Source organism: Solanum tuberosum, unplaced genomic scaffold, assembly GCF_000226075.1.
Source record: "Solanum tuberosum cultivar DM 1-3 516 R44 unplaced genomic scaffold, SolTub_3.0 scf00147, whole genome shotgun sequence".
NCBI lineage: Eukaryota > Viridiplantae > Streptophyta > Magnoliopsida > Solanales > Solanaceae > Solanum > Solanum tuberosum.
In genome coordinates this window covers 1,191,913-1,210,300 of record NW_006239070.1, presented here as the reverse complement: position 1 = coordinate 1,210,300, position 18,388 = coordinate 1,191,913, and the positions used below count along the sequence as shown (strand labels likewise).

The following is an 18,388-nucleotide window of genomic DNA, read 5'->3' as shown; positions in this document are numbered from 1 at the left end:
AACATAGTTTTTTGATAATCTGTCACTAAATGTTGAATCTTTGAATCGGACGATATAGACTTATATGAAAGGAAGTTATTTCAAAAGGTCGATAATTATCTATAATCTATGTGAGTGAAAACATAATAAGCTAGAAACAAAAGATACTTACTTTTAAGACTATTCAAAAATATCATCGAGTATGTATCGGATCCTCCACATGCTGAGATCCAACACGGATATAACTACTACAATTTTAAAAGGTATGAGCAGCATCTTTCACTCTTGTCCAACTTATATGGTCTTAATTTTGCTGTAAGCTAAGTGTGGATTAGTCCTGTGTTGCTCAGACTCAAGAATATTACCCCTCGTACCAAATCTATCAAAAAAACACTACTTCTGAAGAATCAACACACACTGAAAAATTCGAACAACATGGACGAGTAAAATGCTAGTAAATGTAACATCTTTCCTTGCAAGAATCTTATGGCAAAAATTGAGCAAACAGAAAAGAGAGATTTATATCAAAGAAAATCTCAAAACTTCAAAGTTTTTCTTGCTTTGCCAATTAGTGCACCAGACAGATGTAGTGACAAAAAATGAGGCAAAAAGTTCATTCATCAATTTTTCTAAAATGACATATGGTCCATCATCACACTTAACCTTCTAAAAATAGAAATATTACAATCTAACTTCCACCAACACCATCTTCTACACCATTTTGCTACTTTAAAGAACCTAAAAAGAGGATACTTTTGTTACATTGTGTGTTAGCACAAACCATCATTCTACTAGATGGGCAGAGCTAATTAAATGGCTCGAGCTGATCTCTCCTGCCGCATTTCATTTACAACAACAGCACATATATACAAACTCTGTCTTCATGTGTCCATTGAAGCAAATCATAATAATCATCCACGTGTCAGGTCAATCTCGGGCTGGGAATTTCTTAGTTCAGGCCTTGAAATCGGAGGCCAAATGCCAGTAGCTGAATTTGAAGTTGGATCTTGACTCATAGCATTAACCGGTATAGACGACTTTTCAGCAGATTCTTCATCGCTGCCTTTGGTACTAGTTTCTGGTTTGCTCTTTACCTTGGGACCATATACAAAGCTGCACACAACCACCTGCAAACAAAATTAAATTATTTGCTCGTCACGTAGATACTCCCTCCATTTTAATTTATTTGCTTGGTTTTTACTTGTCAAGGAGTTCAAGTAATGACTCTTGTGGTCATTAACTAAAGATATGCAAACATACCAAAATGCCCTTTAATCTTGTGATCTTACACATGCCATGTGGGAAGTTAGAATTGAGGAGTTGTCAAAAAAGGAAAGAGACAATTCTTTTTTAAAGGGACTAAAAAGGAAAGTAAGACAAACAAATTGAAATGGAGGGAGTAATTCTGATCTCCACGTCAAAGGTAGAAGGTAAGAAACTCGTAGAATCTAATTATGACAGGAGCAAGTTCATTATAACAACAGCAACTTCACTACCTGTACAGGGCTGGTTGCAATGAGCCTACCACCAACAGCACCCCCGAGTACATGCCCATCAGGGCTACTAACTGATATACTTATACCACCCGTGCGATCACGTGGACCACCACTTTCAGCGACCAAGTACGATCCAGACAAGCAAAGTATCTCAAAACGACCCTGCACAACATGATGAAACATTTGAATCTCAGTTAAGTCAAAGCACAAGTTCCACTCTATAGGGGCAGAAGACTCCCAACGAAATGATAAACAGTCTGCAAACTGGCAAAAGGTAACAAGAACAATTTTAGAGTTGACAAAAAACTAGTAGCTAAATACATTTTTCAGCTGACATCAACATTCACCTACATGATCCATGTTAAGAAGACAAGAATCACTTCCGAATATATAAGGGAAAGCATGTATGCATGTACATATAAATAACAATTCTAGCATGGAAATAAAGGAAAAATTGTGGGACTACAAAATTGATCTTTAAAAATTACTTCTTCAATTTTTGTTAGTTTTGCTTTATATGGTCAACACAATATTCTTGTTAAGTTTGACTACATCGTCAACATCAACCTTAAGAATTTTAGGATGAATCGACTATTAGGCATTCAAAGTCCAATTCCACATGGTTAATAGGCTTTGCACAACGTATAATGTGTGAGTTAAACGTGTGTTACGAGTTAGAATTCTGCCACGAACAAAAATCAAGTATTTAAGTGGAGAAGGGTAGAAGAGCATCTCCAATATCCACCGATTTTTTTACAGTGCACCAACCAAGGATTTCTCGGTTGTCAAAATTTTAAAAGTAAATTCAATTTGAAGCATTTAAGAACTAGGGGTGGTTTATCAAGAGAAATACACCTGGCCCATAGGTTTTTAATCATTTGAACAAGAACATAACACATCAGCTGATTTTATCTGAACAACCAAACAAGTATACTGCAAAATCACTAAATTAAGGTAGTAAATTGTGAAAAATTGAAAACTGAACACTTGAAGTCTAATGACTTTGTAAGTTAATGGAAGCATTATAAAGAGGCAATTGTGTTAGAAAGCATGATCTTAGGAGGTCTGTCATGTTTCTGTTTGGCTAAAACATAATATTAGTTGGATAGAGCTTTGACATGAACTTTAAAGTCATGCTCTTACTATTGTATGTGTTGAGGAAATTAGTAAAATATTATCAACCCAGAATTTTGGGTTGAGATTCACGAAAACTAATGGGACGTTAACAATTGCAGGCACTTAAATCTATACAAGATGTTTGAAGACATAAAAAAAAAAAGACCAAATCAGAACAGCACCTCACTACAATGCAATTCTGGCGTATCACACAAAACAAACTATTCTTCTTGACCATTTTGCTCTTCCCTCGTTTATCCCTGCAGCAGGATCAGACCTATGCTATCCTTGGTGATGATGTTGTGCATATAGTAGGGTTGTGAAGGAGTACCAAGGAGGAGAAACTCTCTAAATAGATGTCAAGATTTCAACTTTGAAATCTCTAACCCTGGAGGTCGGGTTGATATAACACCTATATCAGCCTTCAAGACTCTTCTCCGGTGCAGAACAACCTTTGTCCTTGCTTCCATTCCTAACACTATTCATCCACCAAAAATGCTCAGGAAAGGAGAGAGTTCAAGAAATTCTGATTTAGGGTCAAATCCTATCATACACTATAATCAAAATCTTAGGGTAAGAATTCCAGTGTGACATAACTATGCAAAAGTTCACTTGACATCAAAACTATATAGTATGTACATGGTGGACTCTAAACAACCAAAATATTTCAAATTCACTTCTATAAAATCCAATAACATACTCTACAAAATAAAAGAGTATGTTCATTAAACGATTGACATCAAATCAAACAGTAAAGATCAAGTAGCAACTGAATGATGAAATCATATTGCACTGCTTGTGCTTAACAAGCTCGAAGAATTATTAGTGTTGTGCAGACGATAAAATGAGTCACAGGAAACCCTAGACATGTCAGATGAACAAAGTTGCGTTTGCCAAAGAACTCCAACCTCATAGGTGACAGTCGAACCAGAACTTGTAGGAGGCCGTAATGTTACTGCAGAAAGTGACCCACTAGCTGATAAGACACATAAAGCCCTAGGCCTCTGTTCTGCAAACGCCAGTAATTTTGCTGCAACATCCTACAGACATTAAGGTACTATGTCATGCATATTGCATATAGGGAACACGCAACACCAGTAAGTGCATTAAGCATAATACAAAATAAAATAGGCTGTAGGAAGCATGTTTTTCAAAATCAGTCAAACAAAACTGCAGAAGTTTTGACTAATATAAAATGTTGATGGCGCGGGTACGATTTTTAACTTACAATTTATCAACTGCTATCATATTATCCCATTTCTGCTTAAGAACTCTCCCCTTTGAGTAACTTTTAAGGAAAAGTCTTCCAAACAATATCAAGTGAGAATGGAGGAACCATGAACTTATAAGAAATCATACAAAGCACTTCAATTTTTCATCTGATGCTGATCATATGGTAATAAACAACAACATACCCAGTGTAATCCCACAAGTGGTGTCTGGGGAGGGTAGGATGTATGCGGACCTTACCCCTATCGTTGTGGGGTAGAGAGGCTATTCCAATAGAACCTCGGCTCGACAAAAAAGAAAAGAATTTGAAGCATGATAGCAAGAATATATGACAGCAAAACAGCAAGATACGCATCAAATCAAGTATCAGATAGTAATAAGTATAGAAGCTGATCACATGGTAATATCCCACATAAATTCTCATTCACTCACGTGCCTGATTTGGTAATATATGATAGCATGATTTCAGATGTACAAATCGACAAAGTAAAACAGATAACACTACTTTACCAGATGGCTGCAAAAACCATCTTTGCAGCATGTGCAAGAACAGATTATATAAGCAAAACTGTGATGATCGGATCCTTCAAAAGAAGTGCATTTTTTTAAGAATCTGACATGGGTGTAGCAGCATTTTTGGAGAGTCCGAGCAAATCGGAAGCAAAACGAGGGAGGACATTACCTCTCCTACACTGATGTGTATAACATGAGGGGTAAAAGCCAATCCTGCTGAAGTATTCATCCATTCACCTGCAGTGAGCAATTCAATCTTCAGAACTAAAACTCAATTATTGGTCCATCTTCCGAATTACTACAATTGGAAAACTTAACCATCCAAGTCGAAAAATTATCAATACTTAGTGAGAACCATTGCCACCCAACATCCCCAACAGACAAGATAATCATAATAAAAAGAAAAATTAACCTTTACAAAAGAAGGGGGTCGATGGTGGAAGTCAAATAGCATTAAGACCTTATAAGTGGCAGAAAGCATCATTCAAGTGTCACCATCCCAAGAAATACAACAAAAGAAATTTGTTTTGCCGGGATGTTACATGTTACCATAGGTGTAAAATTGAGTTTGGATTCCTTATAAGATTATATTCCCTTTTTTCATTGTAAACAACATTCAAGCTGAGACAGTGGCGGATCCAGGATTTTAAGATCATGGGTACTCCCTCTTTAATATAAATGCATAATTATTTTAATTAACTTGAAAATAAAAAAAAATCTTACTATTACAAATAAGATTTCTAGTCTCAAATTACTGAGCAAATTACGATTAATATTAATATATTTTATAGAAAAAAAAAGGTCTTCTAGTCAGTACGACTCTCAACGACTTTTCATACTAAGAAGATATTGAATAATTGTATCATATCATGCGTGCTTACAATTACAAATATTTACACTCTAAAGTTTTCTAAAGCTTAAGCTTTAGTTGTAATAAATGAGATATAGGAGATTTAAAAAATGGGAAAAATTAACTAAAACAAAAGGTTAAGATTGAAATGTTACCGGAAAAAAGGGCCAAGATTGATAAGAAAGAAAAAACAAGAGAAAATGTTTAGTACTATAAGAAGTAAGTAGTAGTAACAAGCCTTCTCTTAAGGAAAAAAGTTCAACCGAGATTCGAATCCTCGTTTCTCACATTTTGAGCGCCGAAAATTCAACTTCAGAACCAATGCGCCTATCACATTTTATTGTTAATGGGTAATCAATCGTTCCATATATTAGTTTTTAAATATTTTCTGTCTAGCTTTACAAGTTACGTGTCAAGATTAATGGGTGCTCGAGCACCCGGAACCTACAACGTAGGTTCACCCCTGGGCTGCGAGCCTTGATTCTCACTAGAAGAGGCACCACCAACAATAACATAGCCGGTGTAATCCCACAAAGTGAGGTCATGGGAGGATAGGTGCACAAAGACCTTACTCCTACCTAGGTAATAATGAAGAACACAAATATAGAATATGAAAGTATATCATCGGTTTCACAAGCAAAAGTTATTTATCTTATGATGTAGTATAGACAAATAAGTATATCATAGAGTCCAAAATCCTAACTACTCAGAAATACTGAGGAGGTAGTGAGAATGTCATCAATGAACCAAGACAATCTTTCACATAATAATGCACAACAACCCAGAAAATTATCACTAGATAGCATGAGACAGAACATCTCATCAGCTATGTTTTCTCATACCCTCTACAAATGCTGTCACACCCGTGTTGGATCCTCCAAAACTGCACTTTTTTAAAGGATCAGACACGCACTCGTCAGCATTTTTTAAGAGTCCGAGCAACATAACTTACAAGTTTACACCAACAACAACTAAGCATTAGTACCAAATAAGTTGGAGTCATCTATGTGAATCCCCATTTCTTCATTCAAGCTCACGTCATATGATTTACACCACATTTAAAAAAAAAAAAACATAATCCACTAAGTTCAACTGAGAAACATACCAAGTGGAGCTAATTTTTGCTTCCATCCACTTCCAGGAGGTCGGCCCTTGGCCCGCTTAGGCCCGGGAGTAATTGAACCAGTTGAAGGAGTAGAGGACAAAGGTGACAGTCCTAATGACATTTTGGACCCATCAGGACCATATTTCCTTGGCCTCCCTCTCTTCTTTTTCACTGGATCACTACCAGGTGAAACACTAGATGCCACAGTCATATTAATACCATGAGAAAAATGAGGTGATGGGTTCTCAACAACTTGGTATGTGGAACTCAAAGTACCTCCTCCCCCTACATTGGACTGAACTGAAATGTTGGGGTTTGAGAGGGACTTATAAGTAGGTGGGGTAGTTACCCTTGTAGGTGTCCCAGACCCACCACCAACACCAGAACCAGACCCACTAATCCCTCTGTTGAGATAATATGCAGCACCCCCAGATAGCACCATCCCTTCTCTTCCATCCATGCATTTACTCACTAAAAACTTTTAAAACTAAAAAAAAAAAAACTGATTCTTGATGCTTCTATACACAAAAAGATTGAAACTTTAACATAAATTAGTAAACAAACTAACAAAGGCTTAAGTGGGGTTTTCAAGAAATGAAGAAAAAAGCTAATAATCAGAAGAAAAAAAAGAGGAAATGCTGGTGAAAAAAGAGACACACCCAAGTAAGAAAAGACAGTGAAAAATGCTAAAAATTGAATCTTGAACCAAAAGATCACATATTTTATAGCTTTAAGACAAACCCAAGTTGTAGTTTTAAGTAAAAAAAGTTGATATACAATTCTTTGGCACAACAAAGATGAAAAAAAGAAAAGGAGAAAATGAAACCCTAGATTTGAAGTGAGAAAAGGAGAAGGAAGAGAGTTTTTGGGAAAGAGAGGAGAGGGAGTGAGGGTAAGACAAAAGCGCAATGAAATAGAGAAAATTTGAGCCCTTTTGAATTAAAGTAAAGGAGTAGACACAGACAATTTCTTTTTAGACCATAGAATAATTATAAACTAATGGGGGGAGAGAGGGTTCAATAGAAGTCAAGTGATAGAGTAACACGTATTATATTATATTATATCATATTTGTATTATCTTAATAAATATATTATTTACATAAATTATATTATTCTTTGTCATTATATAATGTCATATATTAACAATTTGAATGACAAAGAAAAATAATAAGGTACAAGATAGAGCTATTATGAAAAAGTGGAGTAAATGATAAAATATAATTATTGAATAATAAGTAAAGTTAAGATGAAAATAAAATATTAAGATAACGACGCGATCACACCAAGTCAATCGTTACATAAAGTGGGATTTTTCATTGTTAACTAACTATGAATTTAAACGATACAATACAATAAAATTTAAATAATAATCAAAATAAATATTACATTTAAATTAACAATATAATATAATATGTAATTCAAATTTAGTCGAGCTCTAATACAGATATCGAACCTCGAGTGAAAAAAAAACCATCCAAACAAGATGTTAGATTGTTTTTGACTTGAGGGGCTCGTTGGTGGACAGTTGGCTAAGTTGGGTGCACCTAAGTAACAACATGTTTGTAATATTGACACTATTAGTACTACAAATTCTTGGGAAAAATCAAAGGAGAGAGAAGGGAAACAAAGACATTTTTTTCTTTATCTCTCTTTAGGGTCTATTTTGTACTTTGATGAATTTATTGAGAGTTCGGGACCTTAGGTTAAATTGCTTTTGGAAGTTTGAATAACAAAATTTTGACTAAAAATGGGATAATAGAGTGATAGGAGAAAGAATCAAAAGCTCTTTGAAAATAACAAAGTTTCAAATTAAGCAAAAAAAATATTGGCATTAGTTCTTTACACCAAACATTTAGATACATCATATATAATATGAATCTATATATAACCTTTTAGGACTAGTTTAGTACGAGAGATAAGAGATAATTAATTTTAGAATGAGTTTACCTCAAATTTAACCTGAATAAAATTACAAAATAACTTATTCGAGGAATATATTGTTATTTTATTCTACATTAAGGATGGAATAACAAATCTCGAAACAACTTATTTTCAAATCAAATGAGCCCGGACTACTTTAACATAGTTAATAATAGGAGCGTCAATTATACAATTTAATCGGTTATTTTATTAAATTTATATAATATCAAATTTTTTATTATTCTAATTTGTATAATCAAAATTAAACATTTTACGTTGTCCCATCATTTTGATTTTGGTTTAGTTTTGATTAATTTACGACATTCTATTATTAAAATGTCATGTAAGAGTCACATAAAAATTAAGACATGATACAATGCCTACTTTTGTGGGTGAGGAGGAATTTGAAGTTCCGAAATCTTGATTCGTAACCACGTGCTCTAATCCTTTGTGCTATTGCTTATGAATAACTATAAGAATAGTTAAATCACGTTATTATATATTTTATATAAAAAATATACAATATACTTATTTTTGTCTAAATATTTTATCTATTGATAGATATATATGGAGTGTATATAGTGTATAGTATTGTTAGGCCCATTAATGATTAAACCCAAATTCACAAAATTCCCATGACCCGTAAGTAATAATGTAATATATACATATACAAATAAACAAAAAGCCCCAATTCAGCAAATTCTAGGGTTTTTATTTTCCTAATCGCCGACGCCGATTGCCGTCAACCTTCAAATCGTCGCTCATCACCTTTATTAGCAGTTATCGTCGGTTGACGATTCACCGGTCCAGGTAATCTTCTGACTTCTCTCTTTTGCTTCATATTTTTCTCCTTTTCAGGCTTTAATTTCTCTGTTTCGTTATGTGCTTGCTGCAACAGCTTACAAGAAGTTACTTGCTCAAGTTGCATTGTAACTCTTTTACATTCATGTAGAATTCTGTAATTTAGCTTGTGCTTGGTTTTTTCTTTTGGTGCGTAAACTTCAATACTAATGAAATTGATGATATGACTTCTCTAATCTCGATATATTGATAGTAATGAATTTGAAGTTTGAGCCTGGAGAAGGGATATCTTTTTCTTTTTTGATGCAGTACAAGTTTAGAGTTTTTCTTTATTTTATTACTACTAGTGTTGTAGTGTTCTTTAGTTGAAAATTCCTTCAGTTTCTTATAAGTTACCAGTGTATGTTGTCGCAATTTATGGATGCATTTATCAAATAAGATATCCCTTTGTGTATAAATAATTTTCTTAAAATTTTATTGAATAAAACTTGCTGTATTGCTTCATCCGTATTGCTTATCTTTTTCTGTTGAAGTTTAACTTTCTTTTATCGTTTTCTCTTGCTTGCTGACAGATGAGGGTGAAAAAGCAGAAGCGGCATAGGAGAGCTGTGAGGTTTTACACAGCTTGTTTTGGGTTTAGAGAGCCATTTAAAATCTTCTGTGATGGAACATTTGTGCATCATCTCGTTGTTAATCGCATAACACCTGCTGATACTGCATTGACAAATATTCTAGGTGCCCCAGTTAAACTATTTACCACAAGGTTTATATCAACAGCTCCATTTTTCTCTTTTATGCTATGGTCTTTTACATGATCTAACTTTGTTTGCACGAGTTTGGAGGACAAGCTAAATATGTTTCGCTTTTAAACTGTTTGGTCACTTCCTGTCCTCTTTGCTTGCAGATGTGTTCTTGCGGAGTTGAAGAGCCTTGGTGCTTCCTATCAGGAAGCACTGAATGCAGCTAATAACCTTTTTACTGCACGGTTAGCCATTTATTCTCTTCTTCTTGCTGGCTCTTCTCAAGAGCAGGATGTGTGTTGCTTCAGTTCTCAGGACATTCTTTTGAGTTATGCCACATAATTTGAATCTTACTCTGTTGCAGATGCGACCATGAGACGCGGAAAAGTGCTGAAGATTGCATAACTGAAGTTATTGGGGAGAAAAATTCTGAACACTTTTTTGTTGCTACTCAAGATGCTGATTTGCGTAGAAGTCTTCAAAAGGTATTTGGACTTACTTTCCTCGATTTATAATGTCCTATATTGTAATATCAGTCATATAAACATGTGAACTGGAAAAATCCCATATTCTAGGATGTCTTGTCAGAAAAATCTTCGGCAGCTACTTAGTGTAATAGTGTTGCATCCATTTTAAAATGCGAAACTTGCAATCTCTGACTTTTGTCAGTAGTCAAAAGATTTTTAACTATCTAAGTGGGAAGTGGTAAAAACAAGAGATTTTTGTGGGAAGTGGTAAAAACAAGAGATCTTTGTGCATCTACAGGACTATATTGTGGTTCACCAGTTGACCTTAGCATGTGGGACTAAGATGATAAAACTGTAAAATATTTCTGTCTCCTTCTGGGGGCGAGGGGGTAAGATTAACAGTTCCACACTGTTTGGCAATTTAAATGGTAGTTTATGTACTCGCGATGGAGTGACCAGAATCTATTTTGTATCTGTAAATCTTATAGCTTGTTTGGACAAGCTTCTAGGGAGTCAAAATTGCTTATTTATTTCCTAAGTGCGTATTTTAGAGGGTTGAGGTTACCATACTTTTTAGGGAAAAAAAAGTTTTAAGTGCTTTTAAATAGCAGTAGAAGCTGAAAACAATAGCTTTTTTCCGAAAGCACTTCTGAAACCACGGCCAAGCACAAATTGCTGTTCTAATATTGACAAAAGTGCTTTTCAATTTGATTAACTAAGCACACACTTCTACTCTCCAAAATTACTTTTTCGAAAAGCACTTACCACAAAAAGCACTTCTCAAATAAGGATATTTCAAAAGCTTGGGCAAACAGGAGTTGCTTTAAAATGAACCTGAAAGACCTCCAACATTTAGGAGAACAATTTATTATGTATATGCCAACTGGCTTTTCTCCTGTTTTTTCTGACCTTTGTTTCCTCTTTTCCTGAACCGGGAAGATACCTGGTGTGCCCGTAATTTTTGGTCTGAGGAATGCATTATTTCTCGAACAACCATCATCATTTCAACGTGAATTTGCCAAATCTTCTGAAGAAGAACGTCTTCATATGACTGACCTGGAGTACAATATGCTTAGACAAAACAAAAAGAGGAGATTGTCCGATGACAAACAAGGGGATTCTTCCGATGCATCAGAGGAAAAGATAGATGATGTTTCACAGGTTCAGATTATCAATACAAATGTTAAGAGGAATGGAAGTGATGTCAAGGATAAAGTTCGCTTCAAGAGAAAGAAAGCTAAGGTTAGGGTTCATAATATTTTCTTATTTTCCCTTGCATAACTTAAAATTAACTCGTTGCTTCTCTCATTCTATTAAAATATTGTTGTTTAGGAACAAATTCTCCACTTTCATGTGTAACATTACACGTTAATGTTCAATGCCTTAGTTAAAAGTTCTCTCTGTTTATAGGTAAACAAACATTTTATTAAAGCAGAATACATTAAGTTAGTGACAGGTAAATGTAGAAAGACATGGGCTACAAAACTCATCCTTGCCAATTCTTAGGAAATGCAGCTTTTGCTGGTTTGTGACACGAACTTTTGAGAAACCATAATGATTTTAATAAAAAGAGGTTTTCTGGAACTTCTATGTGTGTCATTTCATGAATGATTGTTAGGATACAAAAGTTACTCCGAAAGTTGCTTGATTCATATAGAATGATTTTGTTCATCTAGATTGCTAAGTATCTTTTATTTTAGCTTGTGTGGAAATTGTGTTCCTTAAGCTCTGAACCAAAGGTTTTTTCTTTCTCTACGCTAGATGGCTGGACATATATTCGAAATAAGAGGTTTTTTTTTTTTTTTTTTTTGTATAAGTGGGATATTATTTCTTATAAGTAGACCAACTTTGAGTTGAAAAAGATTGAATGACATAGACTAAGTATTATGTTGTAAGGAAATTGTTTTGCCTGTTGTTCCTCTAAATTGATTAAGTCGGTACCATATTTACTTATATAATATATGTTGCATGGACGTTATTGACGTAATGCATGATTAGCTAAACATGTTCCTGAGTGACTCTATGGTTTATGCCTTCCCTTCTACAGGGTCCAAATCCACTCTCTGTCAAGAAGAAGAAAAAGAAGTCTGGGGATACAAATTTTACGACCTCGGGAAAGGTGAGATTAAGTTTCTCAAGTAACTGAAGTCGAGCTGGGTAATATATTCTCATATAGAGATGAAGGGTATTCATTCTTTTCTGCCTGTCTCACCACTCTTTTGTTAAAGAGAGAAAAAAGAACGTCTACGTGCAACGCCTCGTAAAATTTGTCAGTAGTTCTTGTATTATTCACCTGTTTAATTACTATAGCGCTTGACCTCTATAAATATCTGCGGGGAGATGGTATGCACTATGACCGTTGTGAATTATACCTCACGCATAGTAGTTCTCTTAGGTGCGACATTGATGGTTGAAGGTTATAGTAGGGAACGAGGTAGACCTAAAATCATAAGAAAGGAAATTGTCTCACTAGGACTAAAACCTGTGTATGAAAGCACTGGTGAGTTTGGCCATTGTATTTATTATTGGTCGGGTGTAAACCCAGCTGATAGTTTTTAGTTAATAATATAAACATTGACTAATAGATTAAAAGCATGAAAAATATAGAACTTTCTCAAACTTGAATAAGGTTCAAAAGAAAAAGATGCAAATTTGATCAACTATCTAGGCATAGTGATAGAATATTCTAAGTCAACAAATACTTTATTATATAACAATATTTATACTATATGACTTATGGTGAGTTTCTTAAAAGTTGGAATTTACAAACAATGGAGATTAGAAGTTGTTACAAGTCTAGATTAGTACTCTTGTACCACTAAATGAAGGAAAACCATGGAGATAAATCTGATAGGCACGAGTGAAAGTTGCTCCCCCTCCTGGTAATTAAGCCACTGAATTAGTGTAATAAACTGTATTATCTCCCCAACTTTTTCTCCTCTTGGTGAATGTGGAAGTTCCAAGTGCAGGAAAACAAGAATGGTGAGGGAACTGTGAGAAGCAGGAAGAGATCAAGGAAGAGGTCGCGCAAAAATGTTGTTGAAGGAAATGCTTAGTGTTGAAGGCTTTGTAATATCAGGTAAATGATGATCTATAAAGTTAGAAGTGAAATGCTGATGCTGCATCATAATGAGATAAATTTCTCTAGAGCACCATATAACTGAAGACACAGTTATTTCGCAAAAACGTCAAGTACAATGTAGAAATTGCTAATTGCTTTAGAGTTTACATGATCTACTGTTTTTCTCTTAGAACTTCCAAGAATTGACAATGGTTGATATTAAATGCATCAAGAGTTTCTTTATTCTCAACTAAATACTTGCTTGTGTTGGTCTACACTGTTATATTTATTCGGCAACTCTGCCCACCAAAGCTTAGGCATATGTGAGAAAACCACCTAGTGTTTGTTGCCATCTACTGCTTTTAATCTTACAACTTCCAAAATTTGATTATGGTTGATTTGAATGGATCATGAGTTTCTTTCTTTCTTTCTTGGAAGTGTTGCTTCTTCAACTAAATCCATTTCTTGTTTTTGTCTACGTATGATATTTACGAGTTTGTTCTCACCAGCACATGTATCGGATAACTCTGTCTACCAAAGCTTAGGCATACGAGAGTATATAACCTGGTGTCATTGCTATCTAGTGAGATTTGAACCCAAGATCTCACGCTTCTCCTTCCACTTCATTGACGTTAAATGCTTGATTAATTTTAGATCATATGGAATCTCTGAGAATCATGTCTCTTTTGCAGGAGGAATTTTGATATCAAGCATAGTACAATCTTCCAGAGGAAACACTATATTTATCAAAGGAAGTGTTAACTTGAAAGACAACAAATATTATGAGAACACAAGGGTCTATTGCTAATTGTGATCAATTTTGAATTTTCTATGAATTTTGCCCTTATAAGAACACTAGACATAGGTTCCCGTGCTAGTACGGGCCCAATATCTACTATTTTTTAATTTTAATTAATGCGATATAGATAGAATTAGAAAGTTCATTAAATTTTAATATGATTTTTAGATTTTTAAGTTAATTACTTTTTGTTTGCGCAAATTTAATGTGAAGTGGCCCATTAAGATGTACATAATTGTGGTTATTTTCGTTATCGATCGTTGATTTTTTACTCAAAATAGTTGCAAGATATAAACAAATATTGCCGACATTAAAAATAATAAGGCTATAATTAAAGAATGTGAATTTAAAACTAAAAGTCATAGCTAAAATGGATCTCATAATTTTGATAATATTATATTCTAATTAAATTAAAGTAGAACAAAAGAAATAATTTTTAAAAAGTTTTTTTTGCCGAAACACGTAACTCTCTTATATAGTAAGAGAAAATGATGAAAGTTGAAAACGCATTAATGTCAATTCTAAGTTCTAACAGTTGTGATCTGACTAATTCAGATTTGTGTCGTATAGTACCCACTAACAAGAAAATATCTCTTATTCCACTCTCAAAATTCAAATACGAGATGTTTGGTTAAAGGTAGAAAGACTCTTATTATTCTATCATATCTTGTTATATGTTTGTTAGTTGTCACAAATAAGTTACCCATTATTGCAAATAACTTAATTCGATATTATATCGCTTCCAATTCGATAAAGGGTTTTTTCATTTTCCACGAAAGTCCGTCCCAACAATTGTTGCAAAGGATATAAATATGAATATGAAAAAAAAAGGTAACCGCCTGGAGAGTCGTTTTTTCGTTTTTAAGTGGAATGTTCATTATCATAATAAGTAGTCGATTAGGAAAACTACTATCTCACTACAGAGTATACTCTTCCTCATCTTTTCCTATCTTTTTATCATGTTTGTTAGTTGCCACAAATAAGTTACCCATTATTGCAAATAACTTAATTCGATATTATGTAAGTGCACAAAATATTTATCTAACATTCTTTTTCATGTTATATAACATGAGAAATTGGCGAGGGAAAGGCTCAAAATAGTCCCTCATCTTTGGGTTAAGGCTCAAAGTCATTCTTGAGTTTTCACATGGAGCACTAATAGTCCCTCATGTTTGCAATATTGGTGCACTTTTGGTCCTCCTCAAAAAATTTGCCTATTTTTTAACATTAATTTTGTCCACAATTTTATGTAAGGAATGTCCAATCGTCTTTTATATATTTAGTAGAAATAATAACTCTATGTGAGAGAAGGTGATAAGAAGAACACATTGTTCTGTTCAGTAGAAATATTACTGCAGCTAAACTAAGAACATCTTAACATATGACGTTGGACAAAAAGAAAAAAATTTGTACTATTGCACGTGAAATTATCGTGATGAACCTCTCGACTTTACCTGCAATACAATTTATACTAAACAAGACAAGATGTTTTTCTTCTCACATTTTCTCATATGGAGTTATTATTTCTACTAAATATATAAAATGACGATTGAACATATCATACATAAGTTATGGATAAAATCAATGTTAAAAAATAGGCAAAATTTTGGTGGAGGACCAAAAGTGCACCAATATTGCAAATATGAGGGACTATTAGTGCTCCATGTGAAAACTCAAGGATGACTTTGAGCCTTAACCCAAACATAATGGACTATTTTGAGCCCTTTCCTCAGAAATTGGCACTAAGCAATCATTTTGAAGAAAGCACAGTTGTTGACATAGATTTAATTTTTTAAAATTGCATAAGAAAAAATTATGGTCACAAACTTGTTCAATAAAATAGTATAGTTGTGATTAAGACGTGAACTATTATTATTATCATCATATTATTATTACCATTATATTCATTATTTAGAAACCATTAAGAGTTGGCCAGTAAATAATATATATCCAACAAAGGTATTCCTAATCAATTACATCTTATAAAATTGTATGGAACATAATTGATTGGTCGGTTTGATTAGGGCGGTTCTTAATAAATAAATTTTACTAATGAGTTTTTGTGACACAATAGTTGATAATATATTAATCATCTTGATAAGGTTTTAGACGGCTTATTTTATTCCGGTCACAAGTTCGAGCTTTGAAAACAATGCTAATGATCGCGTAAGGGTATGATAGTCTTTTTCTCTCTTGTATCCAAAAATGAACTATATACTGTTATATTAATTCATTGATGCAATGTTTAATCAATTATATTTTGGATTTAAATCTTGATAATGAAGTTGATGCTTCATCCTCAAAATGAGACTTATAATCGATGTAAATTCAAATTAATTAAACTCAAGATATTGTTAATCTGAATTAGACAAACTCAAAACGAATACCAAATATAGAATAGAAAGAATAAAATGGATTTGGTTAAAGACTTAACAATGTTACATCATAAAAATTAAAACAGAAAAATGACTTATTCCTCTCAGCCACTCAATTAGCTTCATAATAAATCATTTCTAAAAAATTGTGGCTGTGATTCTCCCATAATTTTTTTTTAAAAATAATTAGGTTTTAAAGTTTGACATTAGAGCTTTTATTAGGTTACTTAGCTAAGGTTAATGATAAAATCAAATCAACTAAACTTTTTATGGTGTGCTATCTTTATGTAGACCCAAAAAAAAAAATTACTTCTTTTTTCGATACGAATAGTGAAGAAGTATACTATTATTGATTAATAGAAAACGAAATTTAAAAAAAAGGGCCATATTCCAAAAAAGTGTAATGTATTAAGTTCAAATTAGAATTATTTACTTCAAACTTCAATTTTTTATATATTTAATTTAAATAAGTAATATTTACTTCAATTTCATAATTGTTGAGATCAAGAGATGATTTTTTATGCCCTCATTATCTAATGGAAATTTAATTTAATTTTTTTTTGTTGCTTAGCTGCCCACATTATCAGAATTATTTGAAGATTAGGTGATTAATTAGTAGGTCCAGAGCAGCTAATCAAATGCATATATGCTTAATAAATAAATAATGTGATATTCTAAATTAGAACAATAAGAAAAAGAAATAAAACCATACAAGAATCTGCCAACTTTTTCCCTTCTGTTAATGTTGATAGTATATCAATAACTAATAATTTGATTAATAAATCAATTAAATATAATCACATTTTTGTGTCATTTCTAACCAGTTATACTATTTTTTATTCTTGAAAGAGATTAAAATCACATAAACAATTAAGTATTTTTGTTCTACTTTAAACCTTTTCATATTTTACCCTAAGGAAATGAAATCACACATAGGAGAAGGATGAGTTTTTTAAAATTTTAGTATGAGTTGGACAATTCTTCATTCGTGAGCTAACTTTTGCGAGTGAGTTAAGCTCAAAATTCATTTAACATGATATCAGAGCTAGACTCTTGATATTCCCCCCCTCTCCCCTTCCCTTCTACCCCCACTCATCCTATAATAGATTGTTCACACATTCAGTATTCGAATTGAGTGGGAGCGTGAGGAAATGATTAATGGAATTTCAAATCAGAGATGGATGAGTTTGTAGGACTCTTTATATAGAAGCATCTTTTGAGCTATATTTTGAAGTTGAATTAGGTCCAACATTCATTTCTTAACATAATATTAGAACTAGACACTCGATATTAGACCCTCAAATAAATTGTTCAGCCATCCAATGCCGAAGAATGTCTAAACACGCGCCAAGGGGGTGGAAAGTCTCACATTGGAGATAGATGAGTTTTCTTGAACTTTTAATATGACTCGAATAATCCTTCCTGAATTAATTTTTTAGGTAGATTAGGTCCAAAAGTCATTCCACATATTTCAATAGATACTAAATTATGAATATAGTATCAAAAGTGCAATAGTAGATTCAATAATTAACACTTTAATCTACCCTTAAGTTTGTCACCCTTTTTTGTTAATTTTTGGTTGATATAATATATAAACGTGTCATTTAACTGATATTTATGTCCTTCAATTTTAAATGTACATAATCAAACACCTTAATTATCATAAATTTGAACAGGTAGATATACACGTCCTACTTGACAAATCGCATGAGATGCACCCATTCAACATGCCAAATCACGTGAAATTTGCTAAAATGTGTGTGTCTGTTTATTCAAATTTATGATAGTTGAAATGTCTATTTGTTATTGAACAACATAGATGTTAGCTAATATCAAAGTTAACACCATAAATATTAGTCGAAGTCGAGTTAAAAAGAGGGTGTTTATGTATTATTATAATGACTTCTCCACTATATAAGGACACAAGCACATACCT

General features: G+C 33.2%; 2 protein-coding genes across 3 annotated transcripts; one reads left to right on the top strand and one right to left on the bottom strand.

Moving 5' to 3' along the window:
- Positions 1-522: 522 nt before the first annotated feature.
- On the bottom strand, positions 523-7,242 carry LOC102594241 (AT-hook motif nuclear-localized protein 5-like). The gene is made up of 5 exons (XM_006352212.2): positions 6,290-7,242; positions 4,504-4,571; positions 3,500-3,631; positions 1,476-1,637; positions 523-1,106 (listed from the first exon to the last, which is right to left on the bottom strand). Exons 1-5 carry the CDS (start codon positions 6,747-6,749, stop codon positions 891-893), a joined length of 1,038 nt encoding a protein of 345 aa, XP_006352274.1. The 5' UTR covers positions 6,750-7,242; the 3' UTR covers positions 523-890.
- Positions 7,243-8,914: 1,672 nt separating this feature from the next.
- Positions 8,915-14,258, top strand: LOC102593911 (rRNA-processing protein UTP23 homolog). 2 transcript variants are annotated; one of them, XM_006352211.2, is made up of 8 exons: positions 8,915-9,019; positions 9,583-9,773; positions 9,915-9,995; positions 10,115-10,235; positions 11,157-11,459; positions 12,265-12,336; positions 13,187-13,296; positions 13,971-14,258. In XM_006352211.2, exons 2-7 carry the CDS (start codon positions 9,583-9,585, stop codon positions 13,271-13,273), a joined length of 855 nt encoding a protein of 284 aa, XP_006352273.1. In that variant the 5' UTR covers positions 8,915-9,019; the 3' UTR covers positions 13,274-13,296; positions 13,971-14,258. The 2 variants fall into 2 exon arrangements, with proteins under 2 accessions (XP_006352273.1, XP_015166345.1); XM_015310859.1 differs by lacking the exon at positions 8,915-9,019 and adding an exon at positions 9,055-9,131.
- The last annotated feature ends 4,130 nt before the right edge of the window (positions 14,259-18,388 follow it).

What these genes read in the sequence shown, in the direction of transcription:
- LOC102594241 (XM_006352212.2), bottom strand. Translation starts at nt 6,749, where the DNA reads ATGGATGGAAGAGAAGGGATGGTGCTATCTGGGGGTGCTGCATATTAT. An exon ending in GCAAAAATTAGCTCCACTTG is followed by an intron (nt 4,572 to 6,289) that starts GTATGTTTCTCA and finishes TGCTCACTGCAG; the next exon opens with GTGAATGGATGAATACTTCA. An exon ending in TACACATCAGTGTAGGAGAG is followed by an intron (nt 3,632 to 4,503) that starts GTAATGTCCTCC and finishes TAATGTCTGTAG; the next exon opens with GATGTTGCAGCAAAATTACT.
- LOC102593911 (XM_015310859.1), top strand. Translation starts at nt 9,090, where the DNA reads ATGTGCTTGCTGCAACAGCTTACAAGAAGTTACTTGCTCAAG. An exon ending in CAAGAAGTTACTTGCTCAAG is followed by an intron (nt 9,132 to 9,582) that starts TTGCATTGTAAC and finishes GCTTGCTGACAG; the next exon opens with ATGAGGGTGAAAAAGCAGAA. An exon ending in GTTAAACTATTTACCACAAG is followed by an intron (nt 9,774 to 9,914) that starts GTTTATATCAAC and finishes CTTTGCTTGCAG; the next exon opens with ATGTGTTCTTGCGGAGTTGA.